This window comes from Pelodiscus sinensis, chromosome 8 (assembly GCF_049634645.1).
Source record: "Pelodiscus sinensis isolate JC-2024 chromosome 8, ASM4963464v1, whole genome shotgun sequence".
In the NCBI taxonomy this organism is placed as follows: Eukaryota; Metazoa; Chordata; order Testudines; family Trionychidae; genus Pelodiscus; species Pelodiscus sinensis.
In genome coordinates this window covers 61,998,391-62,025,400 of record NC_134718.1, presented here as the reverse complement: position 1 = coordinate 62,025,400, position 27,010 = coordinate 61,998,391, and the positions used below count along the sequence as shown (strand labels likewise).

General features: G+C 40.7%; 1 protein-coding gene across 2 annotated transcripts in view; it reads right to left on the bottom strand.

The window, feature by feature from the left end:
• The window catches only part of GFRA1 (GDNF family receptor alpha 1), a 230,390-nt gene that overhangs the window by 28,785 nt on the left and 174,595 nt on the right, over window positions 1-27,010 (bottom strand). For both annotated transcript variants that reach the window (XM_006121312.2, XM_014572648.2), the window contains 2 exons: window positions 13,390-13,524; window positions 8,882-9,060 (listed from right to left, as the gene is read on the bottom strand). In XM_006121312.2, coding sequence (XP_006121374.1) covers window positions 8,882-9,060; window positions 13,390-13,524 — 314 coding nt within the window. The remainder of the gene's footprint in view (window positions 1-8,881; window positions 9,061-13,389; window positions 13,525-27,010) is intronic.

Genomic DNA, 27,010 nt, shown 5'->3' with positions numbered 1-27,010 from the left:
ATTTTTTAAATAGCTCTATGCATCTAGGGCACTGATCTTCCACTGAGGTAAACCAGTGTAGCTCTATTGAAGTCAATGGAGCTATGCCAGTTTAAATCAACTAAGGATCTAGATATTTATCTATATACTGCTGTACAAATGGTAATGGTATATGTTGATGGGACCTCTATTAAAACACAGCAGGTTAGTCTGCAGAGGTGAAATTGGGAACAAATTGTATTGGACATGTGAATCCCACCAAATGCCATTATGTCACGATCTATAACTCCCCAGATAAAAATATATAGCACTATTATTGGCAAAACCAACACCTCTTTAAATATTGTTCTGACATGAACATACAAACATACATATATTACATCAATTCGTAAGCAGGGTAGTATCAGGCTAGATCCTCAGCTGGTGTAAACTAGTCCACTGAAATCAATAGACCGGTGCAAAGTAAATTGCACTGAGAAATCAATATTTATCCACAAACCCCACAGGGCAAAACTCATCCATGGATTAATTATGCTGACTTCGACAATGCTATGCTAAGATGGTCTAGTTTGCGTATTCCTGAAAATGTGGCTTTTAAGAGCAGGTCTTTGCTACTTTACCTTCTTTTTGGAAATCATGATTCATTATTTAGTTTCAAGTCCCAATATGCCTGCAAAATAAAACTGTTGATCTCACACTTAGGCACATGGAAATGGCCATACTGAACCAGATACAAGGTCTATCTGGTCTGGTTTCCTATCTTGCTAGTGGCAAGCAGCAGGTATTTCAGAAAATGACACCACACCATGACAGTAAGCAAATGTGAAACTAAATAGAACCTATTTTAAATTATTGGAGAAAATTTTCGAGTTCTGAATCTTCTGTTTACACTGAGGTAAATCAGGAGAAACTTCATTTAGGTCAGTAGTGCTAGAAGTGAAAATCAGACTCTTCGTTGGGAAAACACAGAATTGAGATCAATACTGTCCAAATTAGAAGAATAAGATTAATGATTAAATTTTAGATTATCGCTGGCTGTCAGATACTAATATGAAAATGCGAAGCACACAGGGTTTCCTTACGTAAAACAGAATTGCTGCTGAGCCAAATTAAAAGATGTTCCTTTTGAGAAGAAAAGCTGCCAATAGGTGTTCTATAAATCATTTGTGCCAGCAGGCTGACCCCATTATGTCAGCTAATCCTGGAAATACAGGAGGTAAATTTAAATCTTCTAGTATGAAACATTTAATCAATATTCTAAATGTTTTTCTTACAATTTATTCTGGCAGAGCAATGAGTGCTTTACCATCCTTTTAATCTTTTGCCACAGACTAGAACTTTCTGGATGGTTATAATGTCTGGAAGAAGATAGCCAAAAAAAGAGTTTTCTTAAGGAAAGGAGTTGGAAGGGCATTTGAACAGACACCATTACTCCTTGCTAGTTCTTTGTAAATGGGCAGAAAAATGGGAGAATGTGTGAAGAGGCTGGAAGGTGAGAGTAACAGTCACACAAAATAGCAAGTACTTCCGCACAAAGGAATGAAGTTCATTGTGCCTTTATTCAGAGTACAGTCTCAGTATTTGTACTGTTCCTTAACCAACAGAACACCTACAGGCACACAGTGCTACCCATTCATGTTCACTCACCATGAAAGTGCACTCTTCTGCAGCTTGATATTCAGAGCACTACACTATAGCTTTTAGTTCTCTACCAATATCTTCTTATAACATAACACTGATTGGTAATGAGCACCTCCAGCACCAGGTTTCACGTGCATGATGTGAATTGAACATAGGGCCAGTCTCCTTAAACACCAGTGTTGCCAAATCTCATGATTTTATCACCAGACTTTCACTATTTGGTGGCTTTCTTAAATCCTCAGCTCCAGGAGTCTCTGGGACTACAGACAGTCCCCGAATTACGCGGATCCGACTTATGTCGGATCCGCACTTACGAACGGGGCTTTCTCGCCCCGGAGGTCGAGGTGGCGGATTGCTACCTGCGAGCTCTGGAGCGAGAAAGCCCTATTCGTAAGCTGCTCCCGGTGCCCCTGGTCTGCTGGAGACCGTCTCCAGCAGACCAGGGGCACCGGGACTGAAGCCACAGCCGCGGCGGGGTCCCGCGCCTCTGAGACTTTGCCAGAGCAAAGCCTCAGAGGCGCAGCACCCCACTGCCGCTGCGGCTCTGCTCTCCGTGTCCCTGGTCTGCTGGGGGGGGGGGGGGCACAGCTAGTGTGCCCCCCCCCCCAGCAGACCAGGCTTTTGTTGTGGACCCTGGGGCAGAGCAGCTGGGGTGCTGCTGGGTTGGTCCAGTAGCGCCGAGGAGCGAGGAGCGGTGCTACTGGAGCAACCCAGCTGCACCCCAGCTGCTCTGCCCCAGGCGTCCCCAAGTCAGCTGCTGCTGAAACTGACCAGCGCTGACTACAGGAAGCCCGAGGCAGAGTTGCTCTGCCCCAGGCTTCCTGGAATCAGCCGCTGATCAGTTTCAGCAGCAGCTGACTTGGGGACGCTTGGGGTTCTTAAGTTGAATCTGTATGGAAGTCAGAACTAGCGGTCAGTTTCAGCAGCGGCTGAATCTGGACACCAGTTCCGACTTACATACAGATTCAACTTAAGAACAAACCTACAGTCCCTATCTTGTATGTAACCCGGGGACTGCTTGTACATGAAAATCTCCACTTTCATTATAAAAAAAAAATAGCTTGCAACCTCAATTGCCAAGATGAAATGCTTGAAAATGTGATTCAAGCGTACTTTAAAGACTCAGAAAGCAAAAGGCAAATAAATTTCCCAAATTGTTTCAAAGTTCATGATTTTAAACAAATATCATGGGGGTTTGGATTTTGTTGTCATTGTTTTGTTTTATTTTTGTTTGTTTCTAGCCATCTTTGAACTCTTGAAACTGACATTACTGAGATATTCCCATGTCCTTCTGCCTTTTTATAATAAGTCACAAAGAGCCACAGGGTTTCTTTACCTCAGCCTGAAGGGACGTACTTTGTACTGAATTATATTTGCATCCACTGTCCCCAGTTGTACAGGAGTACAGAAGTGGTACACTCCCTTCAAAATACTGAGCAAGGAATTGCAAGAACAAGGCCTTTATACTAAATGCCATAAGGGAAACTGTGCAACTGATTAGGAAGTAGCTGGCATCAGTTGTCAGAAATTGCTGTGTCTTCACCAAAATTTCAGTTAATACAATCTTCATTTGCAAAATATCTACTAATACTAGTTATCAAACTGTGTCAGGACCCAGCAAAGGGTCACAATCCCATTTTAAGTGGGTCACCAGAGCTGACCGTCTGGGGCTTCTGCTTCAGGACCACTGCCTATGGCCAAAGCAGAAGCCACAGAGCTTCAGCCCTGAGTGGTCAAGCCCGGATTATAGACCCCTGCCGCTGGTCAAGGGGCTTGGGTGGACTCATGCCTCAGTCTCCCTCTTCTGGGGTTGTGATGATAATTTTTATTGTTAGAAGGGACCATGGCGCAATGAAATTTGAGGGCCCCTATACTAAAACATTCCACCTTTCTCCACTAGAGCCATTATTATACGTCTTGTTCTATATTTATTGATATCATAGATTGGCTATATTCAATAATTCATGTCATTTAAATTGGATAGTATTATGACCATTTATTTCTATATGGTTGTCCTGCCAAATTTCATTTGTTCTGTTTTCTTCATTCATTGTGGCCCCCTACATCCAAAGATATTCTCGGGGGAGGCAAGGGGTTTAATACTAAATCTTGAGCAGACTCACTGCACCAATACAGATATGCTGGTCTGGAGTGAGAGGTACATTTTTGGGATGGAGTAATGGTAGGGACAGTTTTTATAGGCACAGTTCCAAAATTCTATTTTTTTTAAATGTAGGTGCCTATCAGGGTTGGCCCACAACATTTTGGCACCTGAAGCGGGGCGCTCCAATGATGTCCCCATGCCCTCTCCCTTGGACCAAAACTTTGAAAGGTCTCCATCCTATAGCACAACACTCCACCATCTCTGTGCATCTAGAGCAGAAAGAATACAAATGCACCAGCAGCAGAAACAATTTTCTACACTCTGGGTCCCAGTGGCACCCCCCACACAGTCTGGCACCTGAAGTGGCCACCTCAGTTCGCCTCATGGTAAGGCCAGCCCTGGTGCCTATTATCCCTCCATCCTCTGCCCCAATTTCTCATACTTACTATCTAAGCTTATTAAGGCCTTGTCTATACTTACCAGATGATCAATGCTTCTGGGGTTTGATTTTGCAGGTCTAGTAAGGACACTGAAGGTGCCCCTGTTGACCCTGGTACACCTCAGAGTCACAAGGAGTAAGAGAAGTCAACCTCCTGCTGTGCAGCTGCCTCAGAAAATTGATTTAAGGCACATCAATACCACCCAGGCTTACCAGATGCTTTCACCAAAAATCCTGAACATGGCAGTAAAAAAACCGGGATTGAGTATTAAAAAAAAAGAAAAAGAAAAAAAAAAAACCCAAACACAAGGAGACAAAAGTTGTTGAGCAAAAAACAAAAATAAAAAGGTCGCTGCGCTTTTAAGAATACCCACACTTCTCACTTCCCCCTATCCACACCAGATGCGGCAGAGGAACAATGTCCCCGCCAGCCTTCCGTCCAAAAAAAACAGAAAATACCGGCCATTTTTATTTCCAGTATTTTCTGGTTTTTTTTTAAAACCAGACAGGGCCAGAAATAACGGACTCTCCGGGCGAAAACCGGATACCTGACAACCCTAATGCCACCTATGCAATTCTCATAACTGGAGTTGTGTATTTTAAGCTGCTTTTCTGCCCCATGTAGACGTGGCCTAAGAACTGGTGCCAAAGGTGGCAGTAAAAGAGAACTAAACCAAGCAAAGCCACAATACACCCTTTTTAAAATTATTTGAAAAAACTATCCCTACAAGGCTTACATTTTTCTTTTCTTCTCATGTATATTTTGTACATAATAATTTATGGCCTGATCCTTTTGAGTGCTGAGCAGGAAATATAAAGTGCTGAGCACACTACAATTACACTTGAAATTAATGCATTATAGATCTAGCCAATAGCCACTTTGCACATTGGGGAACTTCCTAGAAGCACCCCAATTTCTATTGAAATCCTTAGAAGTATTATTGAAGTCAGGTATCCACCTGACAAAGATGAAGTGCTGAGATAATTTTGGACATAATAGAGTATATTATGCTTATAAAATAATTCATCTGCAAACTAGGAAAAAACCAAAAGCAAAAGCCTCCACCAATAGTCAACACTTCAGTACTTCAATTTGAAAAAGAAATTACAAGAATATTATAACTCAAGAACTCGAAAAGTCTTTGTAACAGTGGTAATTTTACATGAAGAACAATTTTAAAATGGTATCACTATAGCAAAAACAATTTTAAACCTTCAAATATTTGAAGTGAGTGCTGACTTTACATAAGCCACGAGTATCATATATTTTGTTTAAGTCCCCCCAGCATTTCTGGCACCTCTAAAATGTGTCCCCCAGAACTTGTACAAATGGATGATACAATTAATGTCTTTTCCATATGACCACTTCGAAGAAGTCAGAAAAAAATGTACCAACAATAGCTCAGCTAGTTTCATTCTTGTTAGTAACATGACTGCCGATCATTTCCGACATGAAAGTTTGACAGGCTACTTAATGCCTTATATTTTACCACCTCAGGAGGTTAATACTTAGTCATTTCTATGACATTTTATACTAATCAATCAATTCTTCACCCCACCCTCTTTTGTGATTTTTTTTTAAAAAAACCTGCACATACCAAGATCTGAAAATCTATCTAAATGACCATTTTCTTTTCCTATTAAAATTTAATTGTCTTGTTGCATGGATATTTTGCCTTTAATTCTTTTCATAATGTTTATGCTTTATTCTCTTTTTTAAAGTAAGTCTTTGATTACCAACACTAAGACTATAACACAGCCCCTTAGAGTGCTCTCAGTAGTACTAGTGCAGGTTCTGAAAATATTTCAAAGGAACACTTCTCATGGGAGGTGATCATACGAACAATACAGCTTGCTGAAATGTATTACAGATGTCTCCACTGGCTTGGCTCCTTTATAGTATTTTAGTATTTAACTCTAAGTCTCATATTCAAAGTAGCACCATGTTGTCTGACAAATGTACGTTAAACAATAAACAGGAGAACCTTCATTTGATTGGTTTCAAATTTCTATTATTAAATATTTGTTTCCTGTTATGAAGCAAGGAAGGTGATGATACTAGATTGTTACCTTTCAAAAAAAAAAGTTCAGGTAACTTCAGATTTGATTCAGGTAACAAATTTTGCAAATTTGTATTTTCATTATTAGTTCCTAAACACTAGCAGGTCAGTTATGTGAGGCTGACTGTTCTGCACAGAAACATTTACTCCTATGTCACTCCTGACCAACTATCAGTGGCACTTGTATAGTGAATATACTGGCCCAACCAGTGCAGATTACCATCTCAATGTGAGGAATGTAGGAAACTGTGCATTGTCCCTTCATTTCCTGATGAAGGGAATAGCCAGCAATCTTCCTTTATAAATTGGGGGAGAGGGAGATTCAGTCCCTGCCCCTGCCCTTCTTAGAGGGCACCTGGGGAATGGGTGGCTCAGATATGGGGCAGCCCTAGACTGGGTGGAGGCATGCCCCCAGTCAGTCCCTTTCACCTGCCTGGTGATTCTATTTCTTTTCTGAATGGTTTAATGAGAAGTAAACCCATTCTAAGCTCATCCAATTCTCCTGGCACAATCAAACCTTTATCTTACTTAAAGTTATGATAAGAGGAAGCAGCATACCAAATGTGGTTGTCCTAACTCTTAGGCTGCGTCTAGACTGGCATGATTTTGCGCAAATAGTTTTAACGGAAAAGTTTTTCCGTTAAAAGTATTTGCGCAAGAGAGCGTCTATACTGGCATGTGCCTTTGCGCAAAAGCATCCATGCCAGTGTAGACGCTCTCTTGCGCAAGAAAGCTCTGATGGCCATTTTAGCCATCGGGCTTTCTTGTGCAAGAAATTAACTTGGCTGTCTACACTGGCCCTCTTGCACAAGAATACTTGCGCAAGAGGGCTTATCCCTGAGCGGGAACATCGGAATATTTGCGCAAGAACCACTGATTTTGTACAGTAAAAAGTCAGTGTTCTTGCGCAAATACTCGTGGCCAGTCTAGACAGGCGGCAAGATTTTGCGCAAAAGCAGCTGCTTTTGTGCAAAATCTTGCCAGTCTAGACGCAGCCTTACTATTTAGGAGGAGTTCTTGAACCTACAGATAGGTAGACAGACTCACTCACTCAAATATATAGCAGATAATACGAAGTGAATTAATGTTTTCTCCATGAATTTTCTGCTTTAAACACATTAATTCAGGGGTCCACATTTTAATGGTCGTATTTCTTTGTTTAACGTGAATATTGTTTTTCAAATCAAGTGGCTAATGTCTATATAAATACATTCCTTGTTTAGCAGTAATAATTTACTAAGCTCGACTAATAATGAAAATACAAATTTGCAAAATCATAGTAAAAAGATGAGAGAAATTCTCACCATCATTAACCCCAATATATATTCCAAATCAATGATACCTGTGAAATGTATTGGGTTTATATGAAACTTGCCTACTTGATATGGAAAGTAAAGGAAGAAATTAAAAAGAGTTGAGGATGAGGAAATTATATAGAAAAATGAGGATTCAGAATAAAGACTGGGGAAATCTTGAGATATATAAATTGTCCCTGGAAATAAATGCTGACACTGATATTTTCTGACACTAAGAATACAACAAACATTTTAAAAGTAACAAACATGTAAAAGTTATTTCACAGGGAAACAATGAATGTTAGCTCTTGGATGGTTTAGATGCAAAGAATCCTGCATTTTGGCAGAAATTAGACTAGATGACCCCTGGGTCCCTTCTAACCCTATGATTCATAGTTTGGATGACAAGTGTAAAACAAAATTCACATCAAATAGGATCTTTAATAACAAAACTGAAAACAGTTCACGTGTGATCTATTTTGCTACTGTCCTATTTTGAGGGTAAAACTACAAGTGGGCCAACACAGATCTGTCCTTAAGCAAATTCAGTATCTTTAAACAACCAGAAATCTTTAAAATACAGGATTTCTACAATCCTCTGGCCTAGAGATGTTTTGGGTTTAAATTTTCTTTCACCTCTTGTTTTCCCTTTCCTAAATTCTGTGGTTCTTTCCTGCACAATTCTGTAATCTTCTGATAGCTGCATTTATGGCCTTGGGCAAGTGATTAGCCTCTTTAAAATTCAGAGTCAATGTCATGCCGTGAAATGACTAACTGAAGCACTAGGAAATATGGCCATGGCCACTGGCCAAGAACTCTTCAGGAGAATGGGCCCAATTCCGAGGAGGAGTCTGAGAAACCTTATCTCTTCCCCCTTTCCCTTGTCACTTATATCAATGTACATTCACATTCACTTTGCCTAAATGAGTCTAAGTTGGTGTAGCTAACATGATGAGGGACCTGGAAGAAGGTGCAGGGCACACTAGTTTATGCAGTTTAACCTTTGAATCTGCGTGACTGAGTGCATCATCTCTATCTGGTCTATATAGCTGAGTAGCAAGAGTGCCAAGTTCATAATCAAAGCTGTGCTTCAATTAACTATGTATTGTTCCTGGATTACTCTACTAGTACAGCTTATTCTTATTTGTGTTACTTATTTAAATAAGACTGTAATATATAACAATACATAGGGTAAATAACTCTAAAATGAGAACCAATGCAGCAAATCACGGAATAATTCAAGCCTGAGTATCTGTAGATGCAGGAGGTGGTGGAGATAGATTTTCTATCAAGAACAATTTACTTCCTTTCATTTTGCACGTTTACACTGCTGTCCATTAGTAATATTTTAAAGCAACCTTACCTGCAGATTTGCACATGCTGGTAGATCATTGTGGGTGGGTATTTCATTGTTGGTGCTCTCTGAGCCCATGTTTTTAAATTTGGAAGCTGTCGTAGTTGTTGCTGTGGTGGTTTGTACTGCTAGGATTGGCTGCCATACAGTCACATCCGTACCATTGCCAAAGGCCTGAATTGCATTTTCTGTAGAAAACAAGTATAGAGAATATTCTGCATATAAACAAATGCCACAAAACAGCAGAACTGTCATTAAAAAAAAACACCCCTACAACCTGATGCCATAGAACAGAAATGTCTCCAAAAATGCTCTCCTATGCAAAATCTTGCCCTTTTTTTTTTCCAAACTTAAGTTTTTATATTGAAAAGCTAGTTTCAATTTATTCTGAATACATGCCAGAAATGTGAATTTTGTGGTCACAGGTTTATCTTGCTGCTAATTTCTCCCTGAAATATTTTCAGCCATTCTTAAGGAAGCTAAAACCTCTAAATCTTCAGTAAGCAAATTAGCATACCATTACAAGGCTTCAAAAACGTAACTGGTGAGAATTAAGGTACAGTATCAATGTTGTGTACATTCTGATAAATTACGTTATGCAACATGCCAAACAAAGAACAGGTGGTATACTGATTTATTTCCAGAGCTTGCTTTCAAAACCAATGTGCTTGTAAACATGGGACTATTTAACTATGATGATCTTTCCCTTCTAGTTTCCAAACAAAGTCTACAAAACTGAGAGAAGTGTGCTTACGCTGAAAGTTAAGAATATAAAGGTTAAAAGGCTTATCAGTTTCATGGGATTAAAGAATGTGTGTATGGCAAGGGTAAATTGCTTGTGTTTCTTTATACAAATGAATAAAAAACAGTTTTCAATCAGGTCTTTTGGGATTCAGCGTGGATTTAGGGTTTTCTTATTCCACATTCACAGTATAAGAATTCAAAGAATTTCACATGGGACTTAAATGTGGAAGTTATTAACAGTACTCTTCACTGGCATCCATCTCACTATAAAATAATTTACATTTATCCTTCATTTGAGAAAGATGCACTTATTCTAGCATTTCATCAAAGAGTCCCAACAACAGAGACTGATTCATAAAAGAGGCAATATAATTGGTTGGATTGATAGGAACAAAGTGAGACCAATATGAAAGGATTTTCCTGTCCAGCATTCTTAAACATTCTTATTCCACACAATAAAAACAAGTAGTCCTGTGTAGGGATGTAAGTGTCTAGTCAACTAGTCCCTCGACTAGTCGCCTCTCCCCTCCTTGCTGCCTCTATCAGCCGGTTCTCCCTAGCACCATCTCTGCGGAAGGCATGGGGTAGTGTGGGACCTGATTCCCAGCTTGTGCCCAGTCCTCTCCGCTGCACTTCTGATTTTTAAATGTATTAAGAGCCTGCAGGCTCTTAAAACATTTTAAAATCAGAAGCTCAGCTGGGGGATGGGGTGGTCAAGGAACTCAGTGAAAGCCAGGGCAGCTGATTCCTGGCTTGCACTGGTTCCCCTGCTGCATTCCAGCCTTTTTGCATTTAAGCATTTTACTTTATACCGGTAGGCTCTTAATACATTTAAAAGGCTGAAGCACAGCGGGGATAGCTCTGGGGGCCAGGAGCTACCCCTGCTGCGTCTCCCCCACTTATTGACTAATTGCCGGAAAATCCATCGACTAGTCAGCTAGTTGATCAAACAAAATGTAACATCCCTACTCCTGTGGCACCTTATAGTGTCATCAGCTTTCATGGGGAAAACCCACTTCTCCAGATGAGCTGGAGATTCTTCCAGTCAAGTTCATCTAGCAAAGTGGTTTTGCCCACAAAAATTGATGATGATATTAATCTTTAACATGCCCTCAGATTTTTCCACACAATAGGTATCACAGAACACCAAATAATTACCTAAATTAAATAGTGGGCCAGATCCTTGTTTTGAGTGCTTTAAACAAAGCTACATGAGAAAATGGAGGTACGCTCGAATTATTAAAATAAAATTGCTCATAACTTTCCTACTATCTATATTTCCTCTTCTGTGTATCTATATTGATGTAAAAACATGTGAATTTTCCAGCTATAACACAGCAGATGAACATAATAAAAGTAAGATGCCACGACAGATGCTTAACTGCTCTAGTGGATGGCCGACTGTTTCAATAATCTGTATTAACTCATTTTTGCTGCCTTTTCCCCTTGCTTGCCAGTTCTTCCCCTGTACTCCACCATCAAGTAGGTATGCTCAGATCCTTCAAAACACCTATACCTGGGTTAGCTGAATTCCACTGAGCTTGGTAGGATTACCCAGTACACAAGGGAATACAAGACCAAAGTCATAGTGTGTAGAACATCTGAAACTGTGTGTAATGTAAGAATATTTAAATTGTTAACAAAAATAAAGCTTAATAAAGGACTTCAGGATTTGAAATGGGCCAACCGCTTTTTTAAAAAAGATGCTGAAGTTGGGAATTAAAAATATATGATCATTTAGGCCTTAGACATTTAGACTTCTGATTTTTAAAAGACTGGCCATTGTCATAGTTACTATGAAAGGCCCAGATTCTGCCAACATACATGCACTTTACAAATGAGAGTATTTCCTCTGACTTCAGCAGCAGGATTACTTACATTCACATAATTATGAATTTGTATTTGAAGGATCAGGATCTACGTATAATTCTTCATTTTCCAATAGCAGAATACATGTAAATAATGCTATACTTAAAAATTAAAACTGATTTTTAGTCTCTGTTCTGAAACAAATGCATTCCCTCCATGTTGAAAGGCTATTTATGAAAAGTCACAAGTACATTTTTCCCCTCCCTCTGTCAATTGCTGCTAAACCAGCATCACCTTTATTTTTTTCTTTTTTCATAAAGACGTGTCTGCCAGGGTAAGTGCAATATTTCTCACAGTGACCTCTAACGTCACTGCTTTATTGTCATTAAACTTTTTATTCCGGCAGGAACAACAAGATTCGTGTATACTTAAAATCTGGAAGGAATTCATAACACGATAGTAATGAGTAATGAACGCACTTACAAATTGGCAAAATATGAAATGCTATAGACAGCAATGTGAGAAAGGAAGTTTGGAAAAGGTATGCTATAGTCACCCTTCCTCATTTAGAATCCCACTCAGAACTGATTGCTTAAATAATGATGTCCATTAACCTCTCCTGCCTAGCAATCCTTCCAAGACTTTTTACAAATAGGGCTCAACCCGGTCATCTTTCTGCACACAGAACTCGATGCTTACTGGAAGTATTACATACTGAGAAACAGCTGGGTAAAGGCAAAAGATAAAAATAGTCTTAGGGCATCCAACATCTTCAGTGGTGTATGGAGCACTAACACTGCATGCCCATGGGTATAAATAACAGTGTATGCATTGAGGCACTGCTTAGGTGAGTAGAGTAGAATACCTGGGCATCTCTCAGTGCTAGGGTATATATCCTACATGGTTCTCCACATGTTCAGGCAGAGCTTCTCCCATTCACATGGCTATTTTTAGTCATATGTCCTGCTCCCATCCCCATCACAATGGAAGAAGCAAGCATTGGTGAAAGATTTTGGCAGGGGGAAGAATGGGAGAACGGCTCTGGCATTGAGGAGCTGTTGGAGTCCTTCACTGAAGCAAGTAGCTATTCATACCCTACAAACTAATGCAAGATCTTAGAGACACAGTCTTAGAGAAGTGCAGGGTCTTTGATTCTACTTACAGAATTTCATTAGAATGCCCTAGAGAATGCCCTTCCTCAGAACCACTGCTAAAGTAAGTCTTTTTTTTTTTAAAGGGGAGACCAAGTGTGTGTGTTATATGATTCCTCTGATTATATGATGTTGTATTGCCCTACATCAACAATAAACTCTCTCTGAAATTCATGATCAACTTGTACAGCTGATGGCAAAAAGAAGACTGAGAAAGGAAATGATCAAAATTGACTTCACAGAGTCACTCAAGTTTAAAATAGCCCCTTGACTGAAAGTAATTTGGATAATAAAACCATGACGTAACTATCTCAATGAAATTGCTATATCAAGATCTCTTTGTAAAAAAGATCATCTGAGTGTTGCAACCAAACTTCAAGCATCAGAGTTTATTAATAATAAAATCCCAATTCATATATATCTATATAAAATCCTTCATAGCCTATTTCTCACATTATATACAACCCAATTAGATCTTACAATTTTCTGGTACAGACCTTCCCTGATGGCAACTCAAAATATAATCTGTGAGTAGAAAATGTTTTCCACATTAAGTACCATTATTATTTGGAATTATCACCCACAGCTTCTCATGTTTACAAGCGTGACTGTGAACAACACATCAGATAGATTTGCTCAGATGCTTTTAGTTCTAGTTTACTATGCCAGTACATATCCAATCTGTTGAAAATGTGCAGAAATGGCCTTGCAGTACAACACTGTATTTAAAAACTAAGCAAAACAGCCCAATGCAGCACATGTTCCAACATGAACAAATACACATTCAAAAACATTTTATAATATTGTACTCACTAAGGCATGTATTGTCCTGGAAGAAATTCAGAAGTTTCAGGCATTCTTCTATGTCATTACCACTGTTGCTGCAGTCGCACCACGGGGCAACACTAAGACTGTTGGAGTCTATGTAGTTTGGTGTCATAGCTGTGCCTAGTAACAAAGAGCAACACACTATACCATCAGTAATCTTTGTAATGACCCATCCCTTATACATAGTACCCAAAGAAGTGACAAACAATATATGGGATAGACATAAAGAGGTCTGGATTAAGGCATAAACAATATAGGTCTCTCAGAGTCATGCGCTGAGTGCAGAGTCTTAGCTTTCACATGTTCTAAACCACCACCACAACAAAAAGGGTGCTAGCTCTGATGGTTGTGAAAACTTGACTGTAGCATAACTGATGCTGAGATGTTCACGAGTTTGCAGAAAGCCTGAAATGATAGCTATGAGATATCTGAACTGCCCAAGACATCTTAATGGGGTGCTAACTCCAAGGCTCCACTGTTATGAAAGGTTCTGCCCATAGTGTGACAGGAGAGGAACACAGAAATGATCAAATTAATCTTCATAACTAGCTAGAATTTATTTTTCTGATAGTTTGCTCTTATTGTCAATGCCATTAATAACGTGGACAATGCAGTGAACTATATGTTTATAAAATGTAGAGGATGATACAAGAAGGGCAGGGGTAGGTAGTACTTCTGGAAGACAGGATTAGATTTCAAAATGATGGCTCTTGACCAATTGATCAATTTGTCTGAAATCAACAAGAGGAAATTCAATAAAAAGTCAATTGCAAAGTTCTGTACTTTGGAAGGATAAATCAAACAGAACTATAAAATAGGGAATAATGGACTCAGTAATAGTACTATTGAAAAGAATTTGGTGTGAAGTAGACCCCACACTGAATTGAACACCCAGTCAACAACATGATACAATTTTGAAACAATTTAATATAATTCTGCGATGTAGTAACAGGAATGCTACATACACATCACAGGAGCTAACTGTCCCACTCAATTTGCTACTGCTGGGGCCTCAGCTGGAAAATTATGTCAAGAGCTCCCTGCCATATTCTAAGAAAGATATGCACAAGTAGAAAAGAGTCCAGAGGAGAGCATCAAAAACAATAAAAGGTTTAAGAAACCAGACCTGGGAGCAAAGATTAAACTGGGCATGTTTGGGCTTGAGAAAATGAAGACTGAGCAGGGAACCGGATAACACCTCAAAAAATATGTTAAGGGCTGTTACAGAGAGGACAGCGATCAATTATTCTCCACATCCACTCAAGGTGGGACAAGACGTTATCAGCTACATTGTAGCAAGGCAGATTTAGGTTAGCTAATAGGAAAAACTTTCTAACCATAAGAATAGCTAAGCACTGGTCTAGGCTTCCAAAGAATCTTGTGGAATCCCCCCAATCTGAGTTTTTTAAAAACAGGTTGGACAAAACACCTTTCATGGGTGGCCTACCTATATTTGGTCCTGTCTCAGTGCCAGGGGCTGGACTATATGACTTCTTAAGGACCAAGACAGCCCTAAATTCCTATGTTTTTATGATTGTATTCTTTAACATTGATGCATTTGTGCTTCTATTCTATTTTTTTTTAACACAAATTATTGGATAAATATTCTGGTATTTACATTTCAGGCTCAGGCAAATCAACAACCAAACCAAAATAAATAATGAATTCTACATGCTAAAGGGAACACTGAGAATGCCCTCCATTGATCTAGATTATGCAGGCATTATTCACTGGTGAGTAGTCTTACTGAAGTTATTCCTAGGCTAAGTAAGCATTTACAAATTTAAATAAGGGTTGATCAATCATATCCTTAATTATTTTTAAATGGCCTATTCTTCAGATATTTTTCAAAGTTGATATTCCCCTTCCACTTTTAGTTAAGCAGGTGTAAATCTGAAATAACTCCATTGATTCCAACCCAAAAAGTCACTGGAATTACTCCAGAATTGCTCTTATGAGGACAACCGTTGACTGATTATGTATTTAGGCACTTACATCCATCACCTGATACCTGGAGGTTTAGGGTAAATTTCTCTCTGCTCCACAGTAGAGCAAAAGTATTGTCAATACTAGTTGGGCATGTGGAATAGATGAAGGCTACCTATTAGGCGATGCCTACACTACAAGGTTTTTGTGCAAAAACAGCTGTTTTTGAGTAAAACCCAGTACCTCAAGCGTGTTCTTGCGCAAATAAATTGACAGAACAGAGGACTTTTGCCGGTAGGAGTTATTCCTCTCCCCACAAGGAATAACTCCTTTTTGCGCTACAGCTCTTCTGCAGAAGGCAGATGTGGATGCTCCGGAGGGGTTTTTGTGCATGAAACCCCTATCACAGGTGCTTTGAGGCCATTCAGAGCTTTCTTTTCCTTTGATGTCTGGATGCACTTTTGTGCAAGTAGTTTTTGCGCAAGAACTCTTCCACAAAAAGCTTCTTGCACAAAAACCCTGCAGTGCAGACAAAGCCTTAGAGACTCATACTACAAACTGAAGGGGTAAATTTGGACCATAGAGCTTAAAATTAATAATTTTCACAACAAAAGGGGGATGACAAATACCACAGCAATATATCACAGTAGAAAATGCAGCACTATGTGAGCACCTTTCAGTCAGCCAGGCATTGATAGGAATGTTTACCTTGTTTCATAAATGAAATGGAAGTCAAAGAAAAACAAACATTGGGTATGTCTACAGAGCAGCATTATTTCAGAATAACGTTAGTTATTCTGAAATAACAAAGAGCGTATCAACACAGCAAGCCATTATTGTAAAATAATGGCAAGCTGGTGGACGTCTTACTCTGACTCCTGTAACCCTCATTTCACAAGGAGTAAGGGAAGTTGAAGGAAGAGTATTCTTTCTTGAACTTCCTGCTGTGTAGACAGAGCCAAAAGCTGAGTTAAGCTATTTCAACTATACAATTGATGTAACTGAAGTTGCATAGTTTAATTCGACTTTTTCCGTGTGTGTAGATATGGCCATTGTGAGCTGCCTTGAAGAATTGCCAAAAATTATGCAGAACAGAATTTGGCAGCAAATGGCAACTCTCCAAAATCATTCTTTTATTTTGTGATCTTTTGAAGTAGAATGCAAATCACTTCCTTTATCTAGTCTACACTTTTAACTAAAAGTTTTAATATAGATATAAGATCAACATATACGTAAGTAGAACAGTTCAAATTGTTTATGAAATGCAAATGAGAAATATAGCAAAATCAGCAAATGTCCCCTGTGCTATTAATGAAAAGGTAACGGCAGATAAATAAGAATACGAATGGTATTAAATTAAAATAAACCAAATGAAAAATATCTACCCATTATTCATTAGATGATTTCAGCTCACTGTTTCAACTATGTGATACTTATGATCTGCAAAACAAGAAAGTAATGTAGAAAGAAAATAAAACACTACTGTGTTTTAATGGAAAGAAAATAAAACACTACTGTGTTTTAATGGAAAGAAAATAGACAAATATCAGAAAAACTGATAAAAATACTTGATAAAGAATTAGAAAATAAAAGGGTTTGAAGGCAGTGGACAGGGCCACTAAGGTAAGACTTAAGAAGAAGATGTAATAAAATCATAAAGGTAGGTCAAAGCTGAGGGTGCAAGTGTAAAAAGTGTTAAGCTGTGATCAAGTTCAGTGAATACAGGACAATCAGGATAAAGGATATATACATACTGCATACATTAATGCATATATTAACTATATGCACAGGAAAAAGCAGCAGATGAAAGAGCAGCTAGCACAAAGTAAATCTGCCATTTAAACCTGGGGGAAGAAGTGAACTCAAACAGATTATACGTTTGGTTTCCTGGGCTGGATTTCTTTATTCCTGCATGTGGAGTGTTTTGTTTGTGGTAAATGGGACTCTTGAAAATTCTGTGACATTAACAGTACAGAGGGCTGTACAGAACAAGGAAGAAAACTGGCAGCTTGTACCCTCCAGGAGAAGAAAGCCAACTCAGGTATCCCCAATTTCAGTAGAGGTAAGTACTTTCAGGCTCTCTGAACAGGCACTACTGTGGAGAATGCTTTGGCAGAGACCTGTCAGGGAAGAGATCAGAAGGAGACCCCATCGACCGGATGCGTAGTCCTAGGGATGGGGATTCTATAACCACCACCCCCAAGAGAAGAATACGGGTGGTGTGGTCAGGGACTGAGTCATCTATCTGCCATCCAGACCTGGAATCTCAAGAAGTGTGCTGCTTACCAGGAGCTAGAATTCTGGATGTGACAGAGTCTTCCAAAACTGATCAAACATTTGGATCTCTACTCCTTCCTGCTTCTCCAGGTAAGAACGAACCATATGGCCAAGAATGACCTTGAGCAGGTCACTGCCGATTACATAGTGCTGGTAAGAAAGATCAAGGAATTTGAAGTGCAAGTGGTGCTCTCGTCCGTCTCCCCTGTTGATGGAAAAGGTCCAGGTAGGCATCATCAAATTGTGGAAGTAAATATGTAGTTGCGCAGGTGGTGTCTGAGAGAGGGCTTTGGTTTCTTCAACCATGGAACTCTGTTTTGGGCACAAGGATTGCTAGGAAGAGATGTGATCCACCTAACCAAGAGAGGAAAGAGTATCTTTGCGGGCAGGCTTGCAAACCTAGTGAAGAAGGTTTTAAACTAGGTTCACTGGGGGATGGTGACCAAAGCCCTGAGGTAAGTGAGGAAGTCAGATACGGGGAAGAAACACAAGTAGGAAGGAGCAACAAAGGAGGACCCCTGATTCGAATGGAGAAGGTAGGGTAATCAACTAATTATCTAAGATGTTTGTACAGGAATGCAAGAAGCCTGCGAAACAAACAGGAAGAATTCGAAGCCAAAGAACTATGATTTGATTGGAATAACAGACACATGGTGGGATGACTCACATGACTGGAGCACTCTCATGGAAGGGTATAAACTGTTCAGGAAAAACAGGTAGGGGAGAAAAGGAGGAAGAGTTGCACTATATGCAAGAGCAGTACGATTGCTCAGAGCTCCAGCATATAGAGGGGAAAAAAGCCTGTTGAGAGTCTTTGGGTTAAGTTTAGAGGCGGGAGCAATAGGGGTGATGTTTTGGTTGGTGTCTGCTAGGGTACGTCTAGACTACAGGCTTCTGTCGACAGAAGTTTTGTCGACAGATACTGTTGACAAAACTTCTGTGGACAAAGATCGTCTAGACTACATTGAGTTCTGTCAACAAAGCAAGCTGCTTTGTCGACATGGTAGTGTGGACGCAAAGGACAGTTTACATGCAATAACACCTTCTGTCGACAGAAACTCTGTCGACAGAAGGCGTTATGACTCGTAAAATGAGGTTTACCAGCGTCGACAAAAGTGCTGAGTTCTGTCGACGTTATGTCGACAGAACTCAGCGGTAGTGTGGACGCAGATATAGTTTTGTCGACAAAAGTCCACTTTTGTCGACAAAACCCTGTAGTCTAGACACACCCCTATAGACCACGAGATCAGGTGGATGCAGTAGACAAGGCTTTCTTCAGACAACCAAGAGAAGTTTCCAGATCACAGGCCTTGGTTCTCATGGGAGACTTTAATCACCCTGAAATCTGTAGGGAGACCAATTCAGCAGTACACAGACAATCCAGGAAGTTTTTGGAGAATGTTGGGGATAACTTCCTGGTACAAGTGCTGAAGGAACCGACCAGAGGCCGTGTGCAGCTTGACCTGCTCCTCTCAAACAGGGAGAAACTAGTAGGGGAAGTAGATATGGGTCGCAACCTGGGAAGCAGTGATCATGAGATGGTAGATGTCACGATCCTGACCAAAGGAAGAAAGGAAAGCAGCAAAATATACACCCTGGACTTCAGAAAAGCATACTGACTCCCTCAGAGAACTGATGGAAAGGATCCCCTGGGATGCTAACATGAAGGGGAAAGGAATACAGGAGAGCTGAAAGTATTTTAAAGAAGCCTTATTGAAGGCATAGGAAGAAACCATCCTGATGCGCAGTAAGAAAAGCAAATATGGTAGTCAACTAGATTGGCTTAGTGGGGAAAACCTTGGTGAGCTTTAACACACAAAGGAAACTTATAAGAAGTGGAAACTTGGACAGATGACTAGGAAGGAGTATAAATATATTCCTTGAGAATGCAGGGGAGTAATCAGGAAGGTGAAAGCACAATTGGAATTGCAGCTAGCAAGGAATTTGAAGGGTAACAAGAAAGGTTTCTAAAGGCATGCTAGCAATAAGAGAGTGATCAGAGAGCATGTGTGGGGCCCTTACTAGATGAGGGAGGTAACCTAGTGAAAGATGATGTGGAAAAAGCTGATGTACTCTGCTTTTTTTGCCACTGTCTTCACAGACAAGGTCAGTTCCCAGACTACTGCACTAGTAGTGGGAAGATGGTGGACAGCCCTCGGTAGAAAAAGAACAGGATAAGAATTATTTAGAAAAGTTAGACATACATAAATCCATGGGTCCAGATTTAATGCATCCGAGAGTACTGAGGGAGTTGGCAATCAGATCCTTTGGACATTATCTTTGAAAACTCATGGAGATCTGGAGAGGTCCCAGATGACTGGAAAAAGGAAAATGTAGTGCCCATCTTTTAAAAAGGAAGGAGGACAATCCAGGGAACCTTACCTTAGTCCCCAGAAAAATCATGGAGGGGATCCTCAAAGAATCCATTTTGAAGCACTTGTTAGAGGGGAAAATGATCAGGAATAGTCAACATGGATTCATCAAGGGCAAGTCATGCCTGACCAATCTGATCAGCTTCTATCATGAGGTAACTGGCTCTGTGGACATGGGGAAGTCAGTGGATGTGATATACCTTGACTTAAGCAAAGCTTTTCATACGGTCTCCCACAATATTTTTGCCAGCAAGTTAAGGAAGTATGAATTGGATAAATGGATTGTAAGGTGGATGGAAAGCTGGCTAGATTGTCAGACACAATGGTAGCGATCAATGGCTCGATGTCAGGTTGGCAGTCAGTTTCAAGTGGAATGCCTCAAGGATTGATTCTAGGGTCAGTTTTGTTCAACATCTTTATTAATTATCTGGATGAGGGGGATGGACTGCACCCTCAGCGAGTTTGCAGATAACACTAAGCTAGGGGGAGAGGCAGATACGTTGGAGGGCAGGGATAGGGTCCAGAGTGACCTAGACAAATTAGAGGATTGGGCCAAAAGAAATCTGATGAGATTCAACAAGGACAAGTGTAGAGTCTTGCACTTGGGACGGAAAAATCTCAAGCATTGTTACAGGCTGGGGACCTTGTAACAACTGGCTAAGTAGAAAAAGACTACTGGGGGATTACAGTGGATGAGAAGCCTACCACATTACAGTACTCTTTCCGCTGAGAAAACAGGACCCATTTTGGGAGGTGATAGACTGGCATCAGAACAACGTTGCTGTGATGTTGCTGAAGGATGATCATCGCCTCAATACTGGTGATCTTTACCTTTTCCAGAACACTAATGTTAGTGTGCCAGTCTTCCCATTTGATCTTGAAGGTCTTGTGGAGGCAGCATTCGTGATGACTTTCAAAGGACTTTCAAGTGATATCTGTAGGTTGTCCAAGTTTCAGACCCATACAAAAGTGTTGGGAGAATGACGGCTTGATAGACAAGAAACTTCGTGTCTCTTTGAATGTTGCAGTCTTCAAAATTCCTGTGCCATAAATGAGCAAAGGCTGTACTGGCACAGATCAGATGATGTTGGATCGCAACATCAATACCTACCTTGGACTTGAATACATGAAATTGACTAAAGGAATTGCTCCAGGCCTAGCAGATACTGTTCAAATTGCTAAACTCATATGCTTTACAAGAGGACTATCACTAAGGTAAAAGGAAGAGAAGAACAAAAAGCTCAAGAATACAAAATGACAGAAATCATTGGGTTGAGGCCAAAAGATCTAATTGAAACAAGATGCAGAATTATGTGCCTGTGATTCTAGGCATCCCTGCATTCACACCTTAAACACTACTGAAATACTATCTTCAGAAAACATGTCTTGTGAGAGCTCATATAAAAACTAACATACCGGTTATTAACATCATAAAATGCATGTATGAAGTTATAAACTTCCCTTTGCATGATGTTACTAAAGCATTTTTTTAAAGAGAAAACTGCTTAGCCCATGTAAAAGTGATACATAGGTCTGCCCTAGACAACGGAATGTGAGTTTACCTCTTTTTAAATATTAGCAGTCAACAAAGCTAGCCAGATGAACCAGCTGGGATTATTTATCCTGTTTCTGAATTTGAGAGACAGAGAACTAACATGGCTTCTGCACTGCAGAGAATCAACATGGATTTCCCAAAGAATCACAGGACACTGAGGATATGTCTAGACTACATCCCTCTTTCGATAGAGGGATGTAAATTAGACACTTTGAAATTGCAAATGAAGCCAGGATTTGAATTTCCCGTGCTTCATTTGCATAATGGCGGCCGTGGGGTTTTTTTCAAAATGGGGCTTTGATAGAAAAATGGCAGCTTAAATAGGGCATTTAGTACAGTACAGGATCTTTCAAAAAGGGTTTTATTTTCAAAAGATCCCCGTCTAAACTGCCATTTTTCTATCAAAAAGCCCCATTTCGAAAAAACCGCGGCCGCCATTATGCAAATGAAGCACAGGAAATTTAAATCCCAGCTTCATTTGCAATTTCGAAGTGTTTAATTTACATTCCTTTTTTCTAGAAAAGGGATGTAGTCTAGAAACAGCCTGAATTCCCAACAGAGCTATCTGACTTATATGTCAAAGAAATCCCTGTTAGGTTGCAAGAAACAGAAAGAGGCCCCCTCTTTCTTCTTCACCTTCTGTGATGGATGCTGGCTAGCCCAACCAGTGAAAAGCTGGATAGGAGACTGTGGGTGAGAGAAGCCATCTTGGAAAAAAAAAAGAAAAAAAAAAAAGATTGTATCTTGATAGATTAAGTTTCCAACTTTTAAATGTGTTTCCACTTTTGTTTGCTTGTAACCATCTCTACACATAACTCTTTTACTTAGTAGCACTTAAATCAATTCTTTCATTAATTAACTTGTTCTACTTCTACTATAAACCAATTCAGTGCTGTGTTTGAACCAGTAAATTAATAAAACTGATGTATTGATTCTTTAATAGAGCAGCAATCTTAGTATTATCTGTCAATGCACTTGTGGTAGGGACCATGCACTGCAGAGATGCAGAGAAACATCTCTGGCCTTGTGTACACTGGCACGTTTTGTCATCAAAAACTGCTTTTTGTTGACAAAACAGTGGGAGTATACCCACTACAGTGCAACGTTTATTAGGAAAACACCCAGTTTTGGCAACAAAGGACTTCCACCTTTGTGAGAGACTTTTGTCTTTTCCCCTCCCTTTATTGTTGACAAATAGTGTGCACTCTTGTTTGTTTTGTCAAGAGAACTGGCTTCTGCCGGGCACCCCCAATGCCTGCCTTGTTGGCTGTGCTCTCTATTGTGATGTCTGCTGAGTGCTTTGTAATCTCTGCTGCCCTCCAGCCTCACGCCATCCCCTTTCAAAGCTCCAGGGAGTATCTGACAGCTGAATGAGCTGCTCCATTTGGGGAACAAACAAAAAGAGTAAATCAATGGAATTCTCCTGTGCTGCCCTGCTAGGAACACAATAGCAGGCAGACTGCTGCTGCAGGGGGAGGGCTGGAGAGACTGCTGTTCTGCTCTGATATTCCTCAGCATGGAGACCTCACAGAGCTACTCATGATGCTGCTCTGAGCAGCTGATGATGCTGTAGGAAAACTTGGAGAGAATCCCAAGAAGCGCAGAGATCAGTTCTGCCTTCCCACAACACTGCACTATGGGATGCTCACCCACATTGCTTTGCTCTGTCTGTCAACGGGGGAGCTAGCAATGTGTCTATGAAATATTGACAATGGGAGACAGAAAAAACACAGTTTGACGGATTTTCACTTTTGCATGTCAACAGCACTTCTACTGCCAAATCTTCCCAGAGTAGACACCACCTCTGAGGAGGCTGAGGCTGTGACCTGCCAGGCAAAGCTGGGCACAGAAGAGCCTTGAAAAGTTTGTTGGTGAAAAAGACAGACTGGTGTGGCAGAAAATTATACAAAGTGTCCCTGCTAGCAAAACTTGCTCTTGCTGAGGCAGAAAGCTAGCAGAAACAGTTCACAGCTATGGGTATCTTAAGCCACATGTCACAGAGGTGTAGCTATCAGATTTGCACACAGTTTGTTGAGTAACTGAGATTCATTCACCCTTCCAGCACTGAAAAACTGGCTGTTAAGTGATTTACATGTAGGCCAGATAGGAACATGTTGAGGAAGTAACTGAGGGTATGTCTACACTGCCCCGCTAGTTCAAACTAGCGGGGGTAATGTAGTCATCCGCAGTTGCAAATGAAGCCCGGGATTTGAATTTCCCGGGCTTCATTTGCATGAAGCCGGCCGGCGCCATTTTTAAATGCCGGCTAGTTCGGGCACCGTGCCGCGCGGCTACACGCGGCACGGACTAGCTAGTTCGGATTAGGAACGAGGTGTACAGCTAGTTCGGATTAGAAGCCTAATCCAAACTAGCTAGTCCGTGCCGCGTGTAGCCGCGCGGCACGGTGCCCGAACTAGCCGGCATTTAAAAATGGCGCCGGCCGGCTTCATGCAAATGAAGCCCGGAAAATTCAAATCCCGGGCTTCATTTGCAACTGTGGATGACTACATTACCCCCACTAGTTGGAACTAGCGGGGTAGTGTAGACATACCCTGAGTGGTTTATAGCTCGGGATATCCTTAACAGTCTGGTACAGTGTTTGATCCTGCAATCCTTGTTCACTACCTCAAAATCATATGGAATTTGAGGGAGCTATACAGAAATTGAAAGGTTAGGGTGCAGAAAACAATTAAAGGAAAATGTTCCAGAACATTAGTGGAAAACCTTATACTAAATTCAAAAGTGTTAACTTGTATGAAATCCATGTGGGAGCAGAGAAAGGCCCAGTGTGCTTAATTTAGGAGTGACCAGTGTATTGGGGTTTCACATCTTGTTATCTTCAATCTTTTTCCAGACCAAATAATCATGTCTTTTTCCTTTAAAGGTTATCACTTTTTTAATGAAAATGAGTAAATACTGTTTTTTCATCTCACACACAAAACCAAATCTTCTTCCAATAAAATATACTTTCAAATTGTATACATCATACCAATATAATGCAGAATCATAGCCCTATGCAAACTGCTTTCCATTTAACTGTTACAACATCTCACCTACTGCCATTGGGCATGGCTCTACCCTCATTTACACCAGTTAACCGTTAGTCTCTAAGGTGCTGCAGGACTATTCGTTATTTTTTCAGCTACAGACTAAAAGGCTACCCCTCTGGAATGTTTTAATCATTTACACCAGTTTTCCTCCATTTGTAATTCCACAAACGTCAGTGGAGTTGCCTCTAATTTAAATCAGTGTATGTGAAAGCAGAGGCGCATTCCACAGAGAACCCTCATATTCCTAAAACAGGCAGAGGTTACAAAATCTTGCTGCCCTCTCTTCAGAATTTTCTGCAACCTCTTCTGAAGTAACTAAATTAAACAGTATTCAGATTTAATGCTCAGTGTTGTATCTTAAACAGGCCAGCTGGAGATTCCTGGTATTTAGAGGAATGAACCTGGAATAGCTTGCTACAAAGTATTAACCAAAATTGATCTGCTTTCCATATTTTTTACAAAACTCAGTAGGAAGACTCTGGCCCTGATTCTGATCTTACCCAGACTGCTGTAAATATGGAGTTTCTTGATTGAAACCACTGAATTTTTTTCCAGATCTACACTGATCTGACAGAGATCAGAAGTAGGATCTTGTTCCACAACAAGGAAGGTTTGTTTTAGGGCATTCCTTTGTTTGTCTGAACTACAGCTGAAAGGCATGTACTGCTCTAAAACTAGTCAGTTCTCATATTTGGGCTATTAGGAGAGAAGAAAAATTTTATCTCCCATTCTGAAGTTAGACCTCCTTTTGATTTCACTTCCTTAGGGACCCTATTCCATGTCCCTGGTTTCAGAAAGCATGTATGCAGTGTAATACTATTTGTGCAATATCGTTGCCTATAGAAACATGTAGCCCAAGGTCCAGTGTGTTTCAGCACCAGCCCTGGGAACTACAAGTTGTGGACTACAAACTGCGGCATGCTGGGATAACTTCCTGGTTCCTGCCAGAATGTGCCCTCTGCCCCCAGCAGGTTCTCAGCAAGGACTGTGCTAGAAGTAGCACACAGGCTGCATGCTGAGAGAAGAGGCTGGTGAACTATTTTCCTGTTCTATGTTTTTTACAGAATAAAGCCTGTTCCTGGTGATATGTCTGGGTGGGTCTGGTTTGAGGTGCACTCACACATACACAACGCAGAGCACACCAAGCAGCCTCAGACCTACCCTCCTACAGTTGTGTAAGAACAAGGCTTGCCCTATGCTGAATAACCTCACACTGGGCTAGCCAACAGGAGGGGTTACAAACACATAATAACCTTTCTATATGAACAGGGCCATCCTTAATGTTAAATTGTAAAATGGATCCAATAAAACCCACTACACAAATCTCTAGACCAATAACAATTTGCCAACATCTCTTATCTAGAGTTATCCATTAATCTAGGTTGGATCTCGCTGGTCAGGCACTCTTGGGACCTGACTGGTCCCGAACGAGGGGATTTGCCAGACCAGGGGCAGTCCCTCCTCTCCTGACCAGGGCTGCCACCGAATTAAGGCCCCAGCCTGTCCATGCTGCTGCCCCAGCCCTTGGGGTTCTCTAGATGCCGCTGGCCCTGCTGCTGCCGGCATCGGAGCTCCACAGCCAGGGCAGAATTCCTCAGCCACCTGCATCTGTGGCTGAGGCCTGAGCTCCCAAACTGCTTCTGAGGCCATAACTCTCCGCTGTGCCACCTGTTCCCCCACACCACACACCCACCCACCCACCGAGTGTGTGTCCTGGCTGAGTTGCTGGTGGACCCTACGCACTTCTGCCCTGCTGCCAGACCTCTCTGTTCCTGGGCTCTGTGGTGCCGGACCACAGATGTTGCCAGACCAGGAAGCCCCAGTTATGGGAGGTACAACCTGTACAAGAGTTACTCCTTGCCAGAAGCTAGCACCTTTAAGTTCATTGATCAGATCTGATTTCTTAGCTACTCAGTTCTTTGTTCAGTGAATTTTTATCAGTCACTACTCACATGTCTTGCTTTCTACATATTATTTTTCTGTTAAATCTTGGCCCGTGGTCTTTAAAACTACCATGTCTTTTCTTAGTAGTCATATATATTTACCGTATTTATTTTTAGGATTTGGCTTTAATATAATTTCCCAGCGAGATCATACTACTCTGTACATGTTTTGTTCTTGATGGTATCACTGAAGACATTTATTTAACAGCAGGAACTGCTTCAAGGACTTAGTTGGGGCCTTTCCTCCTAACAGAAGGGGCTATGAATGCATCATGGCAGGTGCAGGCTGTGAGCTTAGAAAAAAAAAATTACCTAGTGGCTATTTTTTTAAATTTGTTTGTTTCACAGTTTCAATGCTTCCCTTTTTCCTTATTGTCTAGCTATGACATTTCTGTAGTAAGGTCACTTCCCCAAGATGAGCTCTCCCAAGTAAGAATCAAACAGCCTGGGTAGATTATGAAATCTGACTTGCTTATAAATGTC